We start from the raw sequence: 19778 nt of genomic DNA, 5'->3' as shown, positions 1-19778 counted from the left end.
ATCAGTTGTTTTTAGAAATAGTTCAAAGAAATCGAGCTGGTAGTAATATACAGAGAACACGTCATCATTCCTTCTAAGTATATGCTGATAGAGAGATTGTATGAGATACATTTAACAGATGGATCTGTTCTTCTCAGGGTAAATTGATATGGTGGAACATAAACTCCACTTATGGGGATCTTCATCGCAGTAGTATTTCATGTGTGTGGGTCGCTGTTTATATGCATTAGTCTGCACATTTTAAGTGTGATTACACACACACACCACAGGTAACTGGATCAACATGATGATCATGCTTAAGCATTCAAAGCAGGCAGACCTCATGACCAGATACAGAGAAACGCTAAGCATCTCACATACAGAAATACACACGATTCCTTCAGGCCATGAGGGAAGCTCTGTTGCTAAGGAGAGTCGGGCAGATGAGAGTCTCTCTCTCTCTGTGTGTGTGTTTGAGGGACAGATGGGGGGATGTGAGTGCTAAATTCAATACATATGTGTTTGTGTGTAGGTGCTGGACTTGGATTGGTTTTTGCTAGAGAAAGAGAATCATCGAATCATTCAAAACTTTGAATATTCTTATTAATTTCTTGATCAAAATTGACTCTCTTAACTAACTTTTTTGGGAGTTTATATATATATTTGTAAGTAATAGTTCTGTCATTACATTTAAATAAACAAACACTTCAGCTGTGCTGCCATTCCGGATTGCAGAAGAATTCCTATTTTCTACTTATATGTTTGAATTAGATCATCGAAAGTCAGCAGCAAAGGCATTGGTTAATAAATTGAGATTAAGTACATAAAGTATATTTGTGTTATTTAACATTGAAATATTGCAGGTTTGCGTAGTATTCTGAGTTTTCATATTCACTTTTTTTATTCATTTTGAGGAATACTAAATCTGTTTTTGTGCAAATGAGATGGGTAAATGCCTGCTCACATTTAGTCTACAACTACAATATCAATGTTAACACAGCGAACACAACGCCTCTGCACTTTCCTCAACATGGGGACAGGAGAGGTGTCCGTCAATAAATGAGAAAACAAAGTAAATTGCGTTACTTATTTGTAAAAGTAAAGCAGATATTTTGTGGTAATTTTAAAAGTAATGCATTACTTTACTAGTTACTTGAAAAATAATCTGATTACAAACATGAACAAACCTGGCACAACACGTCTAGAGGTGCCATTTGAAGAACATGAATGACTTTTGAGAGGGGAGATTTTTCAACAAATAAGGACTTAAATTCCAATCTGTTCCTCACATGGCTCTCTCATATGGATTGCTAATGCACAAGTCATGTGGAACGCCTCAAAACATAGTAAATATTTGTTGAATTTAACAAAGCAGGCGTTACATTTCTGGAAACATTTTGAAGTGAATATTTAAACGAATCAGCGAATCAGTTCAAATGAACCGTTTAATTAAAACGGATTTGTTCGAATGAATTGGACCGACTCTAAATCTAAGTCTGATGGTAAAAGAGACCTTGATTTATGAAACAAATTGGTGAAATAGTGCATGTAAAAAGGGGGAAAAACGATAACCACAGACGAAAGAATAAAAAGCCTGTTTGACCTCTCATCGTTTTGTGGTCAGAGAGAGCTTTGTCATTCTCCGACCGCAGAGCTGAGCATGGAAAGGTCTGGAATGCCCCAAACTGTTTGGGACGTAACGGTCTTCTTAAAAGCCTGCCAGTTAACCTACTCCACCCCACACACACACACACACACACACACACACACACTCGCCTGGTTTAACCCCGACTCCCTCCTTCCCTGTACTAAGGTTTATTGCATTGATACCAGATTGTGTGAGGGGGGTTTTGAGAAGTGGTTAAAAGCCGTATAATCAGTATCTTAATGTATATTTTAGTAGAGATTTTGCTCCACAAGCACAGAATATATATATATCTATCTATATATATCTATCTATCTATTTATCTATATATATATATGCACACAGTATCTTTATTTTTATTTAGTTATTTTTATGCTAGCTTTTTATGCTATCTGTCTATATATATATATTTGTTTTTTGTTTTTTTTCATATAATTGAAGGTCTATGAAAAAATTCAGGGAAAACTGTATAAAATGCTTGTATAAAAATTATTATTATTAAAATAAATAAACGTTTAAATTTGACATTAGTGTTTTAATAGCATTTAAATACTAGTTGGAAATCATGAGATTATGAGATCTGTCTGTCTGTCTGTCTGTCTGTCTGTCTGTCTATCTATCAACTGTCTATCTGTCTGTATATCTGTCTATCTGTCTGTCTGTCTATCTATCTATCTATCTATCTATCTATCTATCAACTGTCTGTCTGTCTGTCTGTCTGTCTGTCTGTCTGTCTATCTATCTATCTATCTATCTATCTTCTATCTATCATCTATCTATCTATCTATCTATCTATCTATCTATCTATCTATCTATCTATCTATCTGGGTCTGTAACATTTTTGAAAAGCCTTGTTCTAAAAACTGCAAAGGGCATTTTCGGGTAACTTGACTAGACCCAGACAGAACATGCAGAATTTGTATTTTCTATTTATTTTTTCATGGGAAAATCTGTAGATTTCAGTAGAATTCGTTTAAATATGGTAAAAAAAAAAATATGGCTACCAACTCATATTGGTAGGTGAAAGCATAATAACACAATTATTTAGCAAAAAAACTATCGGAGGTACAGTGTGTGAATGATGGCTGTTGTGATTCTCCGTTATACAGTTTCTTTGATAACCATCAAGATTTGTGTGTGTGTGTGTGTGTGTGCGTGCTGAAGTAAGTGACGTCACCCTGCAGGTTTTAGTGGAGGTGCTGTTTAACGCAGGTCTGCTGGTTAGCCTGTGTGCTTGCTGGACACAGTAATGGCAGGGTAGTGAGCCAGAGAGAAGCCCTCATTCAAGCTCACTCAAAACGCTGATCTCTAATTAGCATCCTAGACCCAGTAGGGTGGTTCCTGCATGTGCATGTGTGTGTGTGTGAAAGCGAGAAAGAGTGTGTGTTTGTGTAAATGTGTGCGGTTTTTTGTCTTTTTGGCCTCCATTATCACTGTCTCTTTGTCCTTCTCACGCTCTGTTTGTCTGTGTGTCGATGTGTGTGAATGAGCGTTTCTCTGGGTCCCCGATCCATTGCGAATCCAGCGATCTGCAGGGTTACAACGTCCCTCTCAGGGATCAGATTACCAGAGAGAAACAGACCGAGAGAGAGAGTGACAGGAGGCAGAGGTTTCAGGGAATACATGGATTGTCGTGCAAGTTAAGAAAGGAGTGAGGAATAAATACAGCAAGAAGGAACTTTTTTATTAGTTTACTTTTTGAACATTTAATATCATGAGGCATCTTTTCCCTGAAATCAATCTCCTTATTCCCTCCCCGGCTACCGGCAGTCACGGACATCGAGTCAGGTAGAGTGTGTTATGTGTGAGATTTCAGGAAAAACAGTGTGTGTTCTTTAACAGCTTATTTACAAAACCTTTTTGTAGAGCAAAAGGAGTTGTAGATTTGTAGTTTGATCTTCTGAAACAAGCTCTTTAAGGTTTATAGGAGGTTGTGCGGGCATCTGTTAAGACTTACCTAAGGCAGATTTTGGTTTAAGGGATTTCTTTCAATCAAAGCCAGTCTATATGGGATCTTTGGAGACATCAGCGCTGCTTTTTGAGACTTGAGACTCCTACTCTTTATGTGTGTCTGCAGTCATGTCAAAGAGAAAAATTTACATGATAAAAGCATTTATACTAAACTTTGATGCTGATGTCAACATGCGTCTATGCAGCAAAAAAACGAGAAAAGGATAACAAAAGGAAGTATGTTGTTGCACTCTCATGATGGATGGATGGATGGACGGACGGACGGACGGACGGACGGACGGACGGACGGACAGATAGATAGATAGATAGATCAATCATTGGTCACTTGTACCCCTGTGTGTTTGAGCTAGTGTGTGTTTGTTTGTGTTTTCTTTTGTTGTCATAGTACGGTCTGAATGATGGTGGCCACCCGAGAGCGAGGGATGCTGTTAAACACAGCGATCAGTTACTCTGGTTAGCCACTGTGACCCTCATCAGATCCAAAAATGTACAGTCATGTGCAATATTAAAAGCCCATCATATAGTGTGGGCTTTATAGCTCTGATGTGGTTCAAAAATCACCACTAATGCTGTTTTTTCCCAGTCCAAAGATGTGTTTCTATATAATGTTTCTGCTGATGAACAGAACTTAACAAGTTCCATAATATTCATATCTTTGGAAACAAAGGCTCATATAATGTCTAAATCTCTCTTTCAGTTGGGATGACAGCAGTTCAGTCAGCAGTGGGATCAGTGATGCTATTGATACTGATGACATCAACACCAGCTCCTCCATAAGCTCTTATGCCAACACCCCCGCCGCGTCCCGTAAGGCCCTGAATGGACAGGTATGACCCGCGCACATTTACACACACGTACATTACAGTACGCATTTATTTATGAATATTAACATTACATATCTGTGCATGCGCCTTTGTGTAAAACCTGAAAGTTTTAGATCTTATAAGCACCAAACTGCCATTTTTCAGTTAATTACTCAGCTCAACTCTATAAAAATCGTACAGAAATGTAGTGTATAGAAAATCTTCTGGCTTTGTTAGAGATGCAGCTGTGCATTGATGTCAAAAGCATAAACTTGCAGTCCCAGTTGAAACTGGAAACATCAAACATCAAGTTCATCAAGAAAAGAGTTATTTACAGAATTGCAATAGCATTTCATAGTATTACTTTTTACTGTATTTTTGACCAAATAATGGAAGCCTTGGTGAGCATAAGAGTATAAAACATTATTGTATTTTACCAACCCTAAACTTTTGAACTATAGTGTAACTGGACTGCAAAAGTTTTCAGCCATTTTTTATTTCTTAATCCCCCCTCTATATAGCATTTATTTGTGATCCAACTACATCTTAAACACAAAGAGGTTGTCCACCGGTGCGCTGTCTGTCCACCCCCTTTCTTTCTTCTGGTAAAACCCCCTTCTTTTTCTGTTTACTTGAACCCAACTCTCACATTCCCCTGCTTAAGACCCTCATAAAGTGCTAAATAGGTGGAGTAGTGTCAATATTTAAGCCAAAGCAATTGACATGCCTCTTGGCAATAAAACAGTAGAACAAATAAGCGGTTAAGAGCAAACAAGTTTGACTTCAGGACTATAATTTCTCATTATATTGAAATGCTAAGTTTGGTAAGTGTGTGTGGAATGAAAACCTGCAAACTCTAAAACCACCAAATCTACTGGAAGTTGTGATGCATTTGTTGTTTTATTGACACTGTAATACATTTTGATGTAGAATTATACAGGTAATCATAAGGAAATATACTGATAGAACTGATAACTCAATTCTAAAGAGTCATATAAAGAGTTATATAATTATTGATGTATTTATAATGTTGATTTGAATTGGGTATTGTTTTCCATATCCTCAGACAGACACAGAGAAGCATTCAGCAGGCGAACGCAACACTGCTTGGTCCAGTGAAGAGGTCAAGAAGTCGGATGGGGGTTTGGATTGTGGCATCAAAATGGATGGAGGTCTGAAGTGGCGGAGGAACCCTTCAGATGTGTCAGAGGAGTCCGATAAGAGCAGCTCTGGACGGAAAACTGCACCCATCTCTCAGACCGGCTCTTGGAGGAGGGGCATGAGTGCACAGGTGGGCGTGACCGTACCCCGGACCAAAAGTTCAACCGGAACAACGGGAACCGGCGCGATTAAGACACAAGGGACAGGTAGGTGTTGTGTTTCCAAGAGCTTTCTGAATATATTTCAGCTGTAACTGGTCAGTGATGGGTTTTTTAAGCGTGGAATTCAGAAAAGTTTAATTTGCCGCTTCACGATTAATTGAAATAAAAGTACACTTAAGGTACATGTTTCAGAGTGAATTGCGGCGCTGTGTTTTTTTATGTCTGCAGCACATGATCCAGAATTTTCAGTGATCCAAATTCTCCACACAAAGTCAATCCATTCATATGGTCTTGAGTTTGAATTGCTTGTAACATGCATTTGGGAATGCAGAATGCACCAAACTTGTAATGAGGAGCACTTATAAACCAACTGTTGTCAACAAATGAGTAGCTTTAAAGTCGGCATGAAACGGAAGTTGAGATTGTCATTTTTTCCTTGTTGTGACGTATATCCGAGTGAAACGGCTTCTGAAATTAGAAAAAAATGTAGGGCGGGGCTTGATTTCATCCTTCGGGAATTGATTGGATCGTTGGAGGTTGGGCGTTGCAAACAAAATGGAGGCAGATTTGAATGCCAGTTTACATTCAGTTGTGGAGGATTTCTCTCCACCGGACTCCCCCGTTACCCTCCCATGAAGGATTTTTTATTGAGGAGCCCGGCGACGAGAACGGGAACGAGCAGCTAAATTTTCAGGCAGGAATCAGCCCATATTTATATGAGCCTCCCGCGAAACGAGACAAACACCGATAGCCGCACCCTCATCGGCTCTGGCCGCACCCTTTCGCCATGGCACGTGACCGAAAGAGAAGAGAGGTCGTTTCGAGGGGGGAGGGAAGGGTAATGTATTTGATTAAAGATTATAAGGGTACATGAATTTTAAAAAAATAATGAAGTGCACAGATAAATCATTTATAATAAACACTACAATATTGCATATAAAAAGAAGATTTGTCAAATTTGATTTCATGCCGACTTTAAGGCCTTTCCGCCATAATAAAAGCATGAGAGTTTAACTTTTGAAAATGAAGAAAGTACTGCAATTATTATTATATTACAGTTGTACTGTAAAATATGTTTTCTTAAATACTGTTACTTTTATTTGCAGTGAAATATTACAATACCAATATTTCATATTTGTTTAATATTTTTATTTAGTAATAATAAAAATCATAATAGAAAATAATAATAATAATTATTATTTAGTGTTATTGATATATAATAAAAAATAGCTAGATTTTGCAGCCCTAAATAAAAGCATTCTTTTTTTAATATTTTTTTGTCAGCAATTTTTATCAGTTGTACTGTCAAATAAAAATATTCTTATTTTTTCTTAATTTTTTTATTTGCACTGAAATATTACAATCGTAATATTTCTTATTTTGTTTAATATTTTTATTTAGTAATAATAATCATAATATAAAATAATAATAATAATGCCAAAATTGTGCTGCCCTACAAACAAGCACAGCAAATTTTTATATCACAATTCCATTTCCCCCCCCCCCAAATCATGCAGCCCTAGTTTAATTTAACACACAGTGAAATCCCACACACAGTGTTGACATTATCTGCAAGTCTTGCATTATCAACTCTTCCAGCTGTAGTGTTCTTTTCTCCAATAGGTAAAACAGATGACGCTAAGGTCTCAGAAAAAGGCCGTATGTCTCCCTCTTCCAACATCGTCCAGCATTCGTCCTCAGACGCAGGTCGAACCAGCGGAGACGAAGCCAAGAAAACCCCAGCAGGTCGAGTCCCCACAAGCACATTCGGTTTCAAGAAGCCCAACGGCGTCCACACTGTGGTAACCACCTCCAGCATTACACTGGTCACAGCGAGCGGCGCCACCATTACCAGCGGCTCCGCCACCCTGGGCAAGATTCCCAAATCCTCTGCACTTCTTGTTGGTGGGAGAGGGTCTTTAAAAGGGGCTGTGGATGGTTTATTGCCCCCTCAGGAGGACGGATACCTGTCCCCCAGTGCTCGTTCAACGCTGCAGTACCGTAGTCTACCTCGACCGTCCCGTTCCGGAGCCGCGGCTCGCAACGGGAACCGATCGTCCACAAGCAGCATCGAGTCAAGCCTGAGTTCCCGAACGCCCGTCCTTACTACCATAACAGCCAATAAGCCGAGAGATTCTGCTCCTAAAACCAACGGGCACGCAATCCAAGCCAATCAGACGGACAAAGAGAAGGGCGTGACTTCAGAGATGGACAACCTGAGATCCAGTCCGATTGTTTCGGGAGGAGGGGCTGCTACTATTCCACAGACAGCGAGGCAGGGGAACAAGTACAGTGAGGTCTCGTCCCCTACATTGCGAAGGTACAAACAGGGTGGTTCAACATACCACACAGAATTTCACCCTTATAAATCTGAGTTTTCATTGACGCTTCCTCAATTAATGGCTCTATTCATCTTCTCAGTCCACACTTACATTGCCAAACATGTGAAAGAAGGAATGAGTTTTTGTAACCTCCTCCAGTTCCATAGTTAGGGTCTTTCTGAAGCTGTTTACTTAACCTCAAGTCATAGATCACGACTGTTCGGGGGGACTCACGTTTTTTGCTGCTCGTGTTATTGATTATTTTAATCTTTTCCCACTATTATTTAAGGATAGAAACATGCTTTTTTCTCTTCAGCTTCATGGGTTGAAAGGGACATGGTGAACATTAAAGGTTGGAAATAAAGAGAAATATGACTTTGCAAGCATCACTTATACTTAGTATACTTGCATATTGCTCATACTTCAGTGTTTAACTCCTGCATGTTTGTGTTATGGACAGATTCTTTATTTTTTATGGATGATAAATAGGGGGGAAATTCCCATAGATTTACTTTGAAGGAAAGAACAAGCCATCTAGAGACCAGAAAATTATAGACTCTGATACACAACACCATTCATATTTTTGGTCTAAAAAAGGTACTTTATTAATATAATTGGATTTTTAATAAATTCTCTGTTTCTCTCAGACTTTTTGGAGGTAAGGCTGCCAAGCAAGCCCCAGTAACCACAGCAGAGAGCATGAAAAACTCGGTGGTCATCTCCAACCCCCACGCTACCCTTGGGCACACCCAGTCCTCCGGCGGGCCCTTGGACTCCCCCTCCACAGTGCCAGGTAGTGGCAGCAGCAGTCCCCTGTACGGGGGTCGCGGCGCCAGCGTAGGGGGCAGCGAACAAGCTTCGAGCCCTGGCTCGGTGTACTCTACAGGCACAGGGACCTGGGGAACCACCATCAGCAGCTCTTCGGCTCTCGGGTACCCCTCTGTGAGCAGCATGCACACCAGCAGCGAGTCCATTGACATGTCTGTAGGCAGCGGGCATCACCGTGAGGATGTTCACCTGGCACTGATGAGAACGGGTAGTGCCAAGACGGGCATGTCAGAGAGGTGAGTCTGGAAGAGAGTAGGAAAAAACTCTCTAATACTGGTCTGGAATATTGAAATATTGTGATGTATAGTTTGGTAACACTTTCGTTTAGGGTCTAGTTCTCACTATTAACTAGTTGCTTATTAGCATGCATATTACTAGGATATTGGCTGTTTATTAGTACTTATAAAGCACATATAAATGGTTTATTCTGCATGACCATATTCTATATCCCTTATACAACCCAATACTTAACTACCTTACTAACTATTAAAAAGCCGTAATTAGGAGTTTATTGAGGCAAAAGTCGTAGTTAATAATTAGTTAATAGTGAGAATTTGACTAAAATGTGACCTATAGTTCTAATCAGAATTACAGTATGTTTGATTCTGAATTAGAATCAGTGTTTTTATTCTGAAATGTCACATTTGCACTGCAAAGTTTTAGGGGGTAACCACAATTATATGTGGGAATGAATCTTCTAAATGATTATTTCCTGTGTGTACGGAATCCAGGAGTCGCTCCTGAACTCACACTGGCATAGTAATGGCAATAGAAGAATAGACATGACAGCTGCAGTGTGTGTGTGTGGTCTTCGAGAATCAGAATTCGAAATCGGAATGCAAATCCAAATTAGAATTCTGTTTTTGATTCGCATTCTGATTTGGAATTACTATTCAGTTCATATTTTCTATTCAGTTTGTTGAAACACGCCATATATATCAGTGGTTCCACCTGGATATATGAGGTTATATATAAGTGTGATTTTCTGAACTCTGGGAAAAGTCATGTAAATTAGATTTAAGTTCAGAATGAAAGCCAGTTAACGTATTTCGATTCAGATTCTTGTCACACTAAGTTATTTAATTGTTGTAATTATAATTAGCTCAATTACGGTAAATTGTAAATTATAATTTAGTTCTGATTAAAAATTCTGAATATCCACATACACACTGCAAAGTTTTAGGAGTGACAACCGCATTTAAATGCTGTGAATCCCCTACATTTCTGGTTCATACTATGATTCAGTTCATACTAAGTTAGATGGTGTTTGTTGAAAAACCCAAATGATGGATAAACTTTAGGATTTCAAATTTAAATTAATCAATCAATAGTTCACTTAAAAATGAAAATACTGTCAGCATTGCTCACCCTCAAGTTGTTCCAAACCTGTATGAATTTCTTTCTTCTGTTGAACACAAAGGAAGATATTTTGAAGAATGTCAGTACCCAGACAGTTGATGGACCCCATGGACTTTCATAGTAGGAACAAAATATCTTATTTTGTGTTCAGCAGAAGAAAGACATTTTTTACAGGTTTGAAACAACTTTGAAACAACAAATGATGACAGAATTTAAATGTTTAAAGGAAACCTATTCCTTTAACACACTTTTTTTTTTTAAAAGTTGTGATACTGCAGTGTGGAAGCCTCTTTGGGTGTCTCTAATTCTGTATTCATCTCTTCTCCAATGATCTTTTTCTCTATCAACCCTCTCCTCTCCCCTCTACATTCCCCAAGTCCCCTCTCCTCTCCCTCTGCGAGTCCTAAATTCAGCCGTAACACATTGCCACGGAAGCAAGACAGGTAAAATGTCCCATAGCTTCTGTGGACCCACTTCTGCTGCTTTTTAATACTGACATGGCTTTGTGTCTTTGTGTTTGTAGTTTTAAAGACTCATCAAAAATTCATCTAAATTGGGGTTTTGTTCCTAGTTTTGAGGCCATCTATGCCAAGTGAGGTCACCGTAATTTTGTTGAATATGAAATTTGTTCATATTTTGAAACAACATTCTTTTCCGGAAATTTAGCCCTAACCCTATCCCTAACCCTACCCATAAGTTATCCCTAAAATCAGAGGGAAATGATGTAGAAGCATCTAACCCTGGTTGTAAGCCTAAACTTGACATAAACTGTAAACATGTCCCTCAGCTCTGATTTAGACCACTTCTATTCTTTATTGCTACTTTATTGATATTACAGTATAACAAAAAGTGTTTATGAAAAACATTGCCTTTACCCTACCTTTAAGCACACTCTTAACATTTTGTCATAACTGCTGGCAATTGTTACTCTAGCCACGTCTAGTAGTGAAATCCATAACTTTGCTCAATCAAAGCCTTCATTACAAATATGATTTATTTGCCTTAAAATGAATGTGACCGCACAGTCAGGATTAGATTTTATTTTGAGTTCTAGATTAATCAAAGGATGATCACCTTTAATAGTGCAATTATAATTGAATTGTGCCTTATTATCTGTCTGGAAAACCATCCCTCATGATTAAGTTTCTCTCCTCCCTCGCTGATTAATTTTATCCGTCTCTCAGCGATTCCTGCAGTGATAGAAGCACGCTTCCCAAGAGGGGACTCAAGCACAGGTGCATTGTGGGAATATGCAGATCTTACTGCAATGACACCCACGCTCTCCTCCTTTCTGTTCTCTGATCTCTCGCACATGCTTCCATGTTTTAATATGCAGTGTGGCCACAGTTTTATTTTTGAGCACTGTTTTCTGTTGCAGTTTTGGTGTGAGCGCATGGCACTTGTCACTTTTTGTACAGAGTTCGTATCACATAATGTACTGTATGTGAATTAGCAGCTTTTTGGGAAAATTTCTGTTTTTCTTTCCACAGTTTTATTACTTTATTTGTCTGCAAAGTTGTAGCACAATTTTTATTCGTAATCTTCTCTTTTTGCAATTTACTGGTGAATTCTGAATAATTTTTTTTTTGTGTGTGTGTGTGTGTGAATGCAAAGTATATATTACACATTAATTTTAGTTATAGATATCCTAAAATGTAAAATATACATATATTTTCATATACACTACCGTTCAAAAGTTATCTTTTAGTAAGAAATGCAGTAAAAACAGTAATATTTTGAAATATTATTGCAATTTAAAATACCCGTCTTATTTTAATATATTTTAAGATGTAATTTATTTCTGTGATGGCAAAGCTGAATTTTCAGAATCATTACTCCAGTCTTCAGTGTCACGTGATCCTTCAGAAATCAAAGCTCAAGAAATATTTCATATTTTTATCAATGCTGTAAATAAGTACTTTTTGTGTAAACCTTAATACAGGATTCTCAATGACTGAATAGAAACTAAATTAAAAAGAACAGCATTTATTTGAAACAGAAATCCTTTGTAACATTATAAATGTCTTTACTGTCACTATTGATCAATTCTATCAACACTATTTCATAACAACTTTTGAACAATAGTGTATTATGGCATAATATTTAAAATACAATACTAAACAGTTAGAAATATAAAATGACCTTATATATACTAAAGTGTCTTTGTTTCCTCATGCATTGGTCAGGTTTCAGATCACAGTATTTGTAATAGTGACATTTGAATGCTGGTGTCTGATTGGATGATGCTCTTGCAGGTACGCCCCTTCACCACAGCTGCGTCAGGAAGAGGCGCGTGATTGGCTGCGCTCACATTCGGCTGGTGGATTGCAGGAATCAGCCAGTAACTCTCCCTTCTCCACCGGTTCCAGCTTGACGTCACCCTCTGGAACAAGATTCAACTTTGCTCAACTTGGTAAAATGCATATACTATGAATGAATATATAATACTTGATGAAACATTTTCTCTCCGTAGTCTGTCAAGATAATTTGACTTCATATTTCTGGAATGCACTGTATAAATGCGTGCCAGTATATCAGAAATAATACAAAAATAGACTTTACCTAAGTGTGCATTTTACTATTATTATTTGACTTATCTAATATGTTTTATGTCATTGTATGTTTTTTTTACAGGAAGCCCCACAACAGGTGCTCAGATAAACCTGGCCAGCCTTCGCAACAACAGCCTGACCAATCAGGACGTCCCGCTGGACAGCCATGGTGATTCCCGTCTGCGCAACTCCTGCATGTCGCTGGATGAGAAGACCCGCACCATGAGCCGGTCTGGATCTTTCAGGGACGGGTTTGAGGAAGGTGAGAAAGGGTCACTACCTTGGAAATGTTGCACTGAGTTCAATACATTCATACTCTTCAACACTTTTCAGTAGTGAACCATCTTGATTTAATTTTTCCATTGCATTGCATTCTGGGATTACCATATCCACAAATGATAAATCCAATGCCTTATAATTTGACCAAAACAAAGTATCTTAGAAGGCAGCTTGATGTTGTGGCCTATCGTTTGGAAGTCTATGCATCAGGAGCTCATTCACTGTTGTTCTTAAAGATGATAGAAGGAATGCTTGAGAATAATCTCGTCAGCTTGAACTTGAAAAACACTCACAGACATCTGAATCCAGCATAAGCCCATCTGTCTACCCTCAGTCTATTCACCCATTACACCAAACCAACAATCTCTGTTCTCTTCTCCACTACTGACTGCAGTAACAGACATTGAGTCTTTTTGAATTATCATTGTGTACATAACGCTTTGTTACATTTTAAGTCTTTTTATCTCTCTTTTTCTGCTCAGCCCGAACCTCCCGTTCACTCATTTACCTGTTGTGAGTCTTTTCTACAAGATGATTGACAAAGCAGCCAAAGACAGTTAAGCCATAAACTGGCACTCGTGGCACAGTAACCCAGTATTACACAACTGAGTATTTAGTGTCACTTCTGAAACAAAATACAGGTTTAAAGCCATGTACATTCTGTTCAGAATCAGAAAATGATACGGTATATGTTCCACTAACATGGGTCTGAACTCTGTGACTCTGAAACATGAGTGTTGTAAACGTTCCTGAGGAACAGGTTTAAGAAAGGACTTGATCCACACACAGGAAGTAAAGAAGATACATTTCATATCCTCAGCCTTTGTCTATCTATCTATCTATCTATCTATCTATCTATCTATCTATCTATCTATCTATCTATCTATCTATCTATCTATCTATCTATCTATCTATCTATCATCTATCTGTCTGTCTGTCTGTCTGTCTGTCTGTCTGTCTATCTATCTATCTATCTATCTATCTATCTATCTATCTATCTATCCATCTATCTATCCATCTATCCATCTGCTTGTATATCTATCTATCTTGCATCTGTCTATCTATCATCTGTCTGTCTGTCTGTCTGTCTGTCTGTCTATCTATCTATCTATCTATCTATCGTCTGTCTGTCTGTCTTTCATCTATCTATATATCTATCTATCTTTCTGTCTATCTGGCTTACATCTATCTATCTATCTATCTATCTATCTATCTATCTATCTATCTATCTATCTATCTATCTATCTATCTATCTATCTATCTAATTCTATCTATCATCTGTCTGTCTGTCTGTCTGTCTGTCTTTCATCTATCTATATATCTATCTATCTTTCTGTCTATCTGGCTTACATCTGTCTGTCTGTCTATATATCTGTTGTCTGTCTGTCTGTCTGTCTGTCTGTCTATCTATCTATCTATCTATCTATCTATCTATCTATCTGTCTACTGTAGTTGTCTGTCTGAAGCTCTCTCTCTCTCTCTCTCTCTCTCTCTCTCTCTCTCTCTCACAAACACACACACACATACACTCATTACAGATGATGTTTTGGTTTCTGGGTGGTCCTCAGCCAAGTTCATAAGCGCCGCTGGTCTTTCATTCTCACATCTGTAACCCCGCCCACATCACGCCCAGGCAGGCATTTGGCTGATCTGGCATCGTCAGGAAGTGCCAAGCGACCCGTTGGTAGACTGTGTTTAGGCTGATGCCTGTGATTTGTTTGGGAAATGATTTGAAGTCACACCTCTGGATCAGCGTTGCAATCTCTGACTGACGCTGTTATTACCCCTGATGAGTCAGATCTTGTCGGGGCAGGTGAAAGTTTAATTAGAGGTTTTAGTTGTTAGACGGTTGTGTGTGGGTCGATGCTTTTGTCTGGGTGTGTTTGTTTGTGTAGGTTAACTGGGGGTTAACATTGCTTTTATGAGAAATGAGCATTCGTTATTTTTGCTGGATGTAATCTGTATTGTGTACTTTAAAATCTACAATTTCCATTAAGTATTGATTTTAGTGTTAAAACTTTCTCTGCTGCGTAACATATGATGTACTAATGATCTGGGGTTTTTGTTACGTTGCCTGGCAAGTGGCAACAGTTTGTTACACCCCAACACAGTAGAATTGCAAGTGTTTCATACTAGAATAAGTCTTAATTTCTATAAATGTATGTTTATCCCTTTAGTTCATGGATCGTCCCTCTCTTTGGTGTCCAGTACCTCATCCGTCTATTCAACGGTGAGTTTTCAAAGTTTTTTTTCCCTTTAAAAGTTTTTATTAAAACAAAAGTTTTTCTTTCTTTGGTTCGTACAAAGACCAAATTGTCAAAAATTGTTATGCAAATGTTCAAGTACGATAGATAGATATTTCACTCAGTGATTGTATAGTATCTCAGGTCGAGTGCCACACCTCCATATGGGCGGCACCTTTCACCTGCAGTGTTTTAGCAACACTTCTCTCTCTGGCACACGTGTAGTGAGTCTTCAGTTCAGATGAGCTTGACTTCAGGAGCAGAGGAGTTAGTTAGTTACGTACTTATGTAGTAGAGATTTACCTAGAAAGGATCAGATTTACTAAAGTATAAAGACTGGAAAGACATGATGATGGCGACTCTCTCTATGGGGAGAGCTGTGAGTGATTGGGGATACACGGTAGGAGCCTTAACTTTTAGATTACTTTCATTCTCTATTTACATATATTTATTTTTGTATTCTATATTTATGCTGCATATTGTTAACATTCATTCTTAATTAAGTACCAGTAAACAGGAAACTTATGGTGTGTAATGTTGACTTGAAATGTGTATTTGTATCTTGCTGGACTTAAACCTGCTGGAGTTAATTGATTCCACAGTCTGTATTAATGCTGATCCAGGAACAGATTCAAGCAGATCCTCCTTCTGGTTGTGTTTTGTCTGTAGGTGGAGGCTGTAAAGTGTTTGTGTATGTGGGTGACAGCTGTCACGCAGAAACACAATGTTCCTTAGAAACAGACATACAAAAAACAAAAAACTCTGTGATTCATTCTGTACTGCAGAGTACTGAACGTTCATCAAAAGCCAGATATAATGACAGGACAATCTTCAGTCTCAGAGTCAACAAAAGATCAGAGAAGTCAAACAGAAGCTCTTCTGATCAGAGCTGCATTGATAAAGTCACATTGTTGAGTCTGTATAATCAAACACATTTACAAAAAGCGAGATTTGATTAAATCGAAACCAGCTAGACGCCGGCAGGTTTGTCCCACATGTCATATAATGCTGTGACGGACAGATAACGCTGCTGTTTTAATGTCACTGTCAGTCTAGCTGTCGGACTAGTGTCGACAGCATTGAAAATCATTATAGTGTGATGTCGTAACACACCTTGTGGATGCCATTACACGCCAGACGCCACACAAAGAGCACTAGTTTGCTATTGTTGTCTTGAGCTTTCATGTGTCACCAAGCATGTTTTCAGAATGTTTGAATGATTTTGAAAAAATGAAGAAATGTTATGAAATATTTCATAATGCACATTATTTCTAGATCACTAATCAAAGAAGCTCTTTACTGACTCTTTTGTACCAAAGGTCAATTGTTCTTGCTTCCATTGAAGCTCAAAATTCTCTTTAGGTTATTTTCATATCATGCTGGATCACATGATCATCAGGTTTTACAGAAACTTTTCAGTTCAGCTGTGGGTGATCGCTGGTGTTATCTAGTAACCAACTTCCAAACAGTGAATCACTCTCAGTGATATTCAAATGTGTCCAACTTCCTGTTTGTCTGCGAGTGTACCAGTATGAACTCATAAATCACAGGAAAAGGAAAATTCCCTCTCTAGAGCTTTAGGGATATCATACTGTTCATTTTCAGGTGTGTGTTGCTGTCTGTGGTGTTCGTTTTATCCCCTCGGGAGAGAAAGCAGCTCATTTTTCAACTGCTATTCAAGAAAAGCTGTGCAAATATGCTGTTTAAACATGCTAATTACTATGTCTTTTTATTTCAACAGACGGAGGAGAAATCACATTCAGAGGTGAGGACATGTTTTTCCTTTCGCAAAAACAACACACGCCCCCCCACACGCCCGTGAAGCACACTGCCGTCAGTAGCGTGTTTATTCACCACCATTGACCTGTTGTGAACACAAACTGTGGGTGGATTCACGGTCGGATCTCGTTTCACCGCACATCTCTGTGATCTTTACGTCCACCTGTGCAACGCTCCTCTATTCTGTACATACACCTGCAAACTGTTTCCCCCCTTTGATACCAAATCACAAAGTTCTCTTTCCACGACACACCTGGATCCCTTGTGTGTGCCTCCTTTTCCTCTTCTTTTCATCTGCGGCTTTTTTTCTTCCCCTTTTCAACTTGTTTCTGTTCTGCATTTTTTTTTCTCTCCAGATCCGCAAGCTGCGTCGAGAACTGGACTCCTCCCAGGAAAAGGTGTCCGCCCTGACGACACAACTCAGTGCCAATGTAGGTGGACACAGATACATAGTTCTTTATTCTTTTATTATATCTATGGGGCATAATTAATTCCCAATTCCGTATCTAGTGTCAGTTGTCAACCTGAGGCGTCATATGAATGGTGTTATCGTAATCCCAGTGACGCCTGTGTGGGTTGTGTGGTTGATTAATGTCAGCGTCGATCATGACCTCATTGGAGTTTCCAGTTGTCTTTATCTTTATTCAATAGGGCTATATCTTCAGCAACACAGTCTATTGTATTTTTGTAATACTTTTTCCTGCACTTAGCCTGTACTTACCCATGTATTTAAACCTGTTAAGAAATTAAACCTGTTTTTTAAGTCTTTAGTGATTACTCTACTTGTATGAGAGTTGCAATTGCGAAAAAATAAAGTCACAGTTGTACAGTTATAATTGTGTGACGCTATTAAAGCAGTGAAGTAGAAATTGTGAGAGATAGCCACAATATTGAGGTCCAAAGATATACTATATGAGATATAAGATTGCAATTTTAAGAAATTGTCAAAATTTTTCATTTTGAGGTATAAAGTCGCAATTATCAGAAAATGTCACAACTGCGAGATGTAGAGTCATACTGTGAGATATAAAATGAGAAATGGTTACAGTTTTGAGGTAAAAGTCGCAATAATGAGAAAAAAAGTTGCTATTTCCAGAAAACGTCACAACTGTGAGATTTACATTTACATTTTCATTTATTCATTTGGCAGACGCTTTTATCCAAAGCATTTCAAGGTACACATTTACATTCTTATCAGTTCAGAGATATAAAATGACAATTAGAAAAGAAAAAAAAAATCGCATTTCTGAGGTAAAAAAAAAAAAATCACAATTATGAGAAGAAAATCACAGTAGTCACAATATTGAGATATAAAAGTCGCAGTTATCAGAAAAAAAGTCAAAATTGTGAGAGGTCGCTTTGTGAGATATAGTCAAGTTACAAGTAATGTTAGTTATGTAATCAGATTACTTTTTTAAGTCACGCAAGTTACTTTTTTCCCCCATTTATTGACTCTTCTGTCGCCATTATGAGAGAAAACATGAGTAAGTGCAGAGGTGTTGTGTGCGCTGTGTAAACATGATGGGTATTGATAGTTTTAGACTAAATATGAGCATTTACTCTTCTCACTTGTACAAAAACAGATTCAGTATTCCTAAAAGTGAATAAAACAGTTAAATGCAAATCTGCAGTAATTAAATATGTTAAATTACACATATATACTTGTATTTAATCTCACTTTATTGGCCAACGTCTTTGCTGCTGACCTTCGTCACCCCGAGGCTTATCCATTTCACTTTTGGTGTGGAAGGACAATTATATTTGCCAAAAATACAACTTTTTGTATTATTAAAAAACAAAAAAGCAAGCCCAGCCCAGGCGAGAAAAAAATAACACAAATGTAACGCATTACTGTACATTAAAGTAAATAAGTAGCGGAATTAGTTACTTTTTTAGGGAGTAACACAATATTGTAACACATTACTTTTAAAAGTAACTTTCCCCAACACTGATAGCCACAATTATGAAAAATAAATACTATTGGCGGCCAGTGTATATTTATAAAATATAATAAACTAAATTAAAAGACTAATTGCAGAACAGACTTGTCAGAACAGATATGTGCCATTTCCTCCAGAGAAACAGACTGTGTTTGATTTTATATTTTATGACTAAGGACAAATGGTACGGTACAGACCGTGTTTAGTGTTTTTGATATGTCCTTCTGAAGATAAATGCATGTGTAAATCATAAAGACATGTGTCTTATGCCTAAGGTGAAAGTATCCTGTCTTGTAAGTACTAACCAGACAAGATGTTTTAGAGGTACTAACAACAGAGGAGTTGTGTTCTAAAGACTAGATTTTCTATTTTTGGTGCATTGCCATGTTTTCCATTGTAAACACGTGTGTGTACAGTTTCTGACGTAACATGAATATGAACTCGTCGACTTGTTGAAAACAAAGTCGATTTTTGACTGGCATGGAATGAAGTGAAGGATTAGTTTTGACGTATGCAGAGCACTTTGCTTTGGTTTGATGATCATATTCGGTATGCAGACACAACTCTTTTTGAGGTGTTAGCTATAGAACAGTGAGAATATCCCAATAGGAAGAAAAAGAATGGGGAGAAAAAAAAGAATTAAAAACACAAATGGGCCCTTGAGACTCCAGTAAAACATGTCAAGGCCCCGGGCGGCCTCTCTGCTTTGTCTGTCTCAGTTATCAATGCTAGGAGGAGCTTCACTTCTTCATAATAT

At 38.0% G+C, this 19778-nt stretch overlaps 1 protein-coding gene across 1 annotated transcript in view; it reads left to right on the top strand.

Annotated features, from left to right (window-relative positions):
- nav2a (neuron navigator 2a) overlaps positions 1–19778 on the top strand; it is a 101591-nt gene that overhangs the window by 69343 nt on the left and 12470 nt on the right. The window contains exons 13-22 of the mRNA XM_084107423.1: positions 4293–4422; positions 5465–5765; positions 7344–8040; positions 8689–9105; positions 10606–10671; positions 12484–12641; positions 12863–13042; positions 15237–15289; positions 17044–17067; positions 17438–17512. Coding sequence (XP_083963549.1) covers positions 4293–4422; positions 5465–5765; positions 7344–8040; positions 8689–9105; positions 10606–10671; positions 12484–12641; positions 12863–13042; positions 15237–15289; positions 17044–17067; positions 17438–17512 — 2101 coding nt within the window. The remainder of the gene's footprint in view (positions 1–4292; positions 4423–5464; positions 5766–7343; positions 8041–8688; positions 9106–10605; positions 10672–12483; positions 12642–12862; positions 13043–15236; positions 15290–17043; positions 17068–17437; positions 17513–19778) is intronic.

This window comes from Abramis brama (assembly GCF_963993115.1).
Source record: "Abramis brama genome assembly, chromosome: 3".
Classification (NCBI taxonomy): Eukaryota; Metazoa; Chordata; class Actinopteri; order Cypriniformes; family Leuciscidae; genus Abramis; species Abramis brama.
Note: the sequence above shows the minus strand (reverse complement) of the source record. Positions and strands in the feature narration are given on the sequence as shown.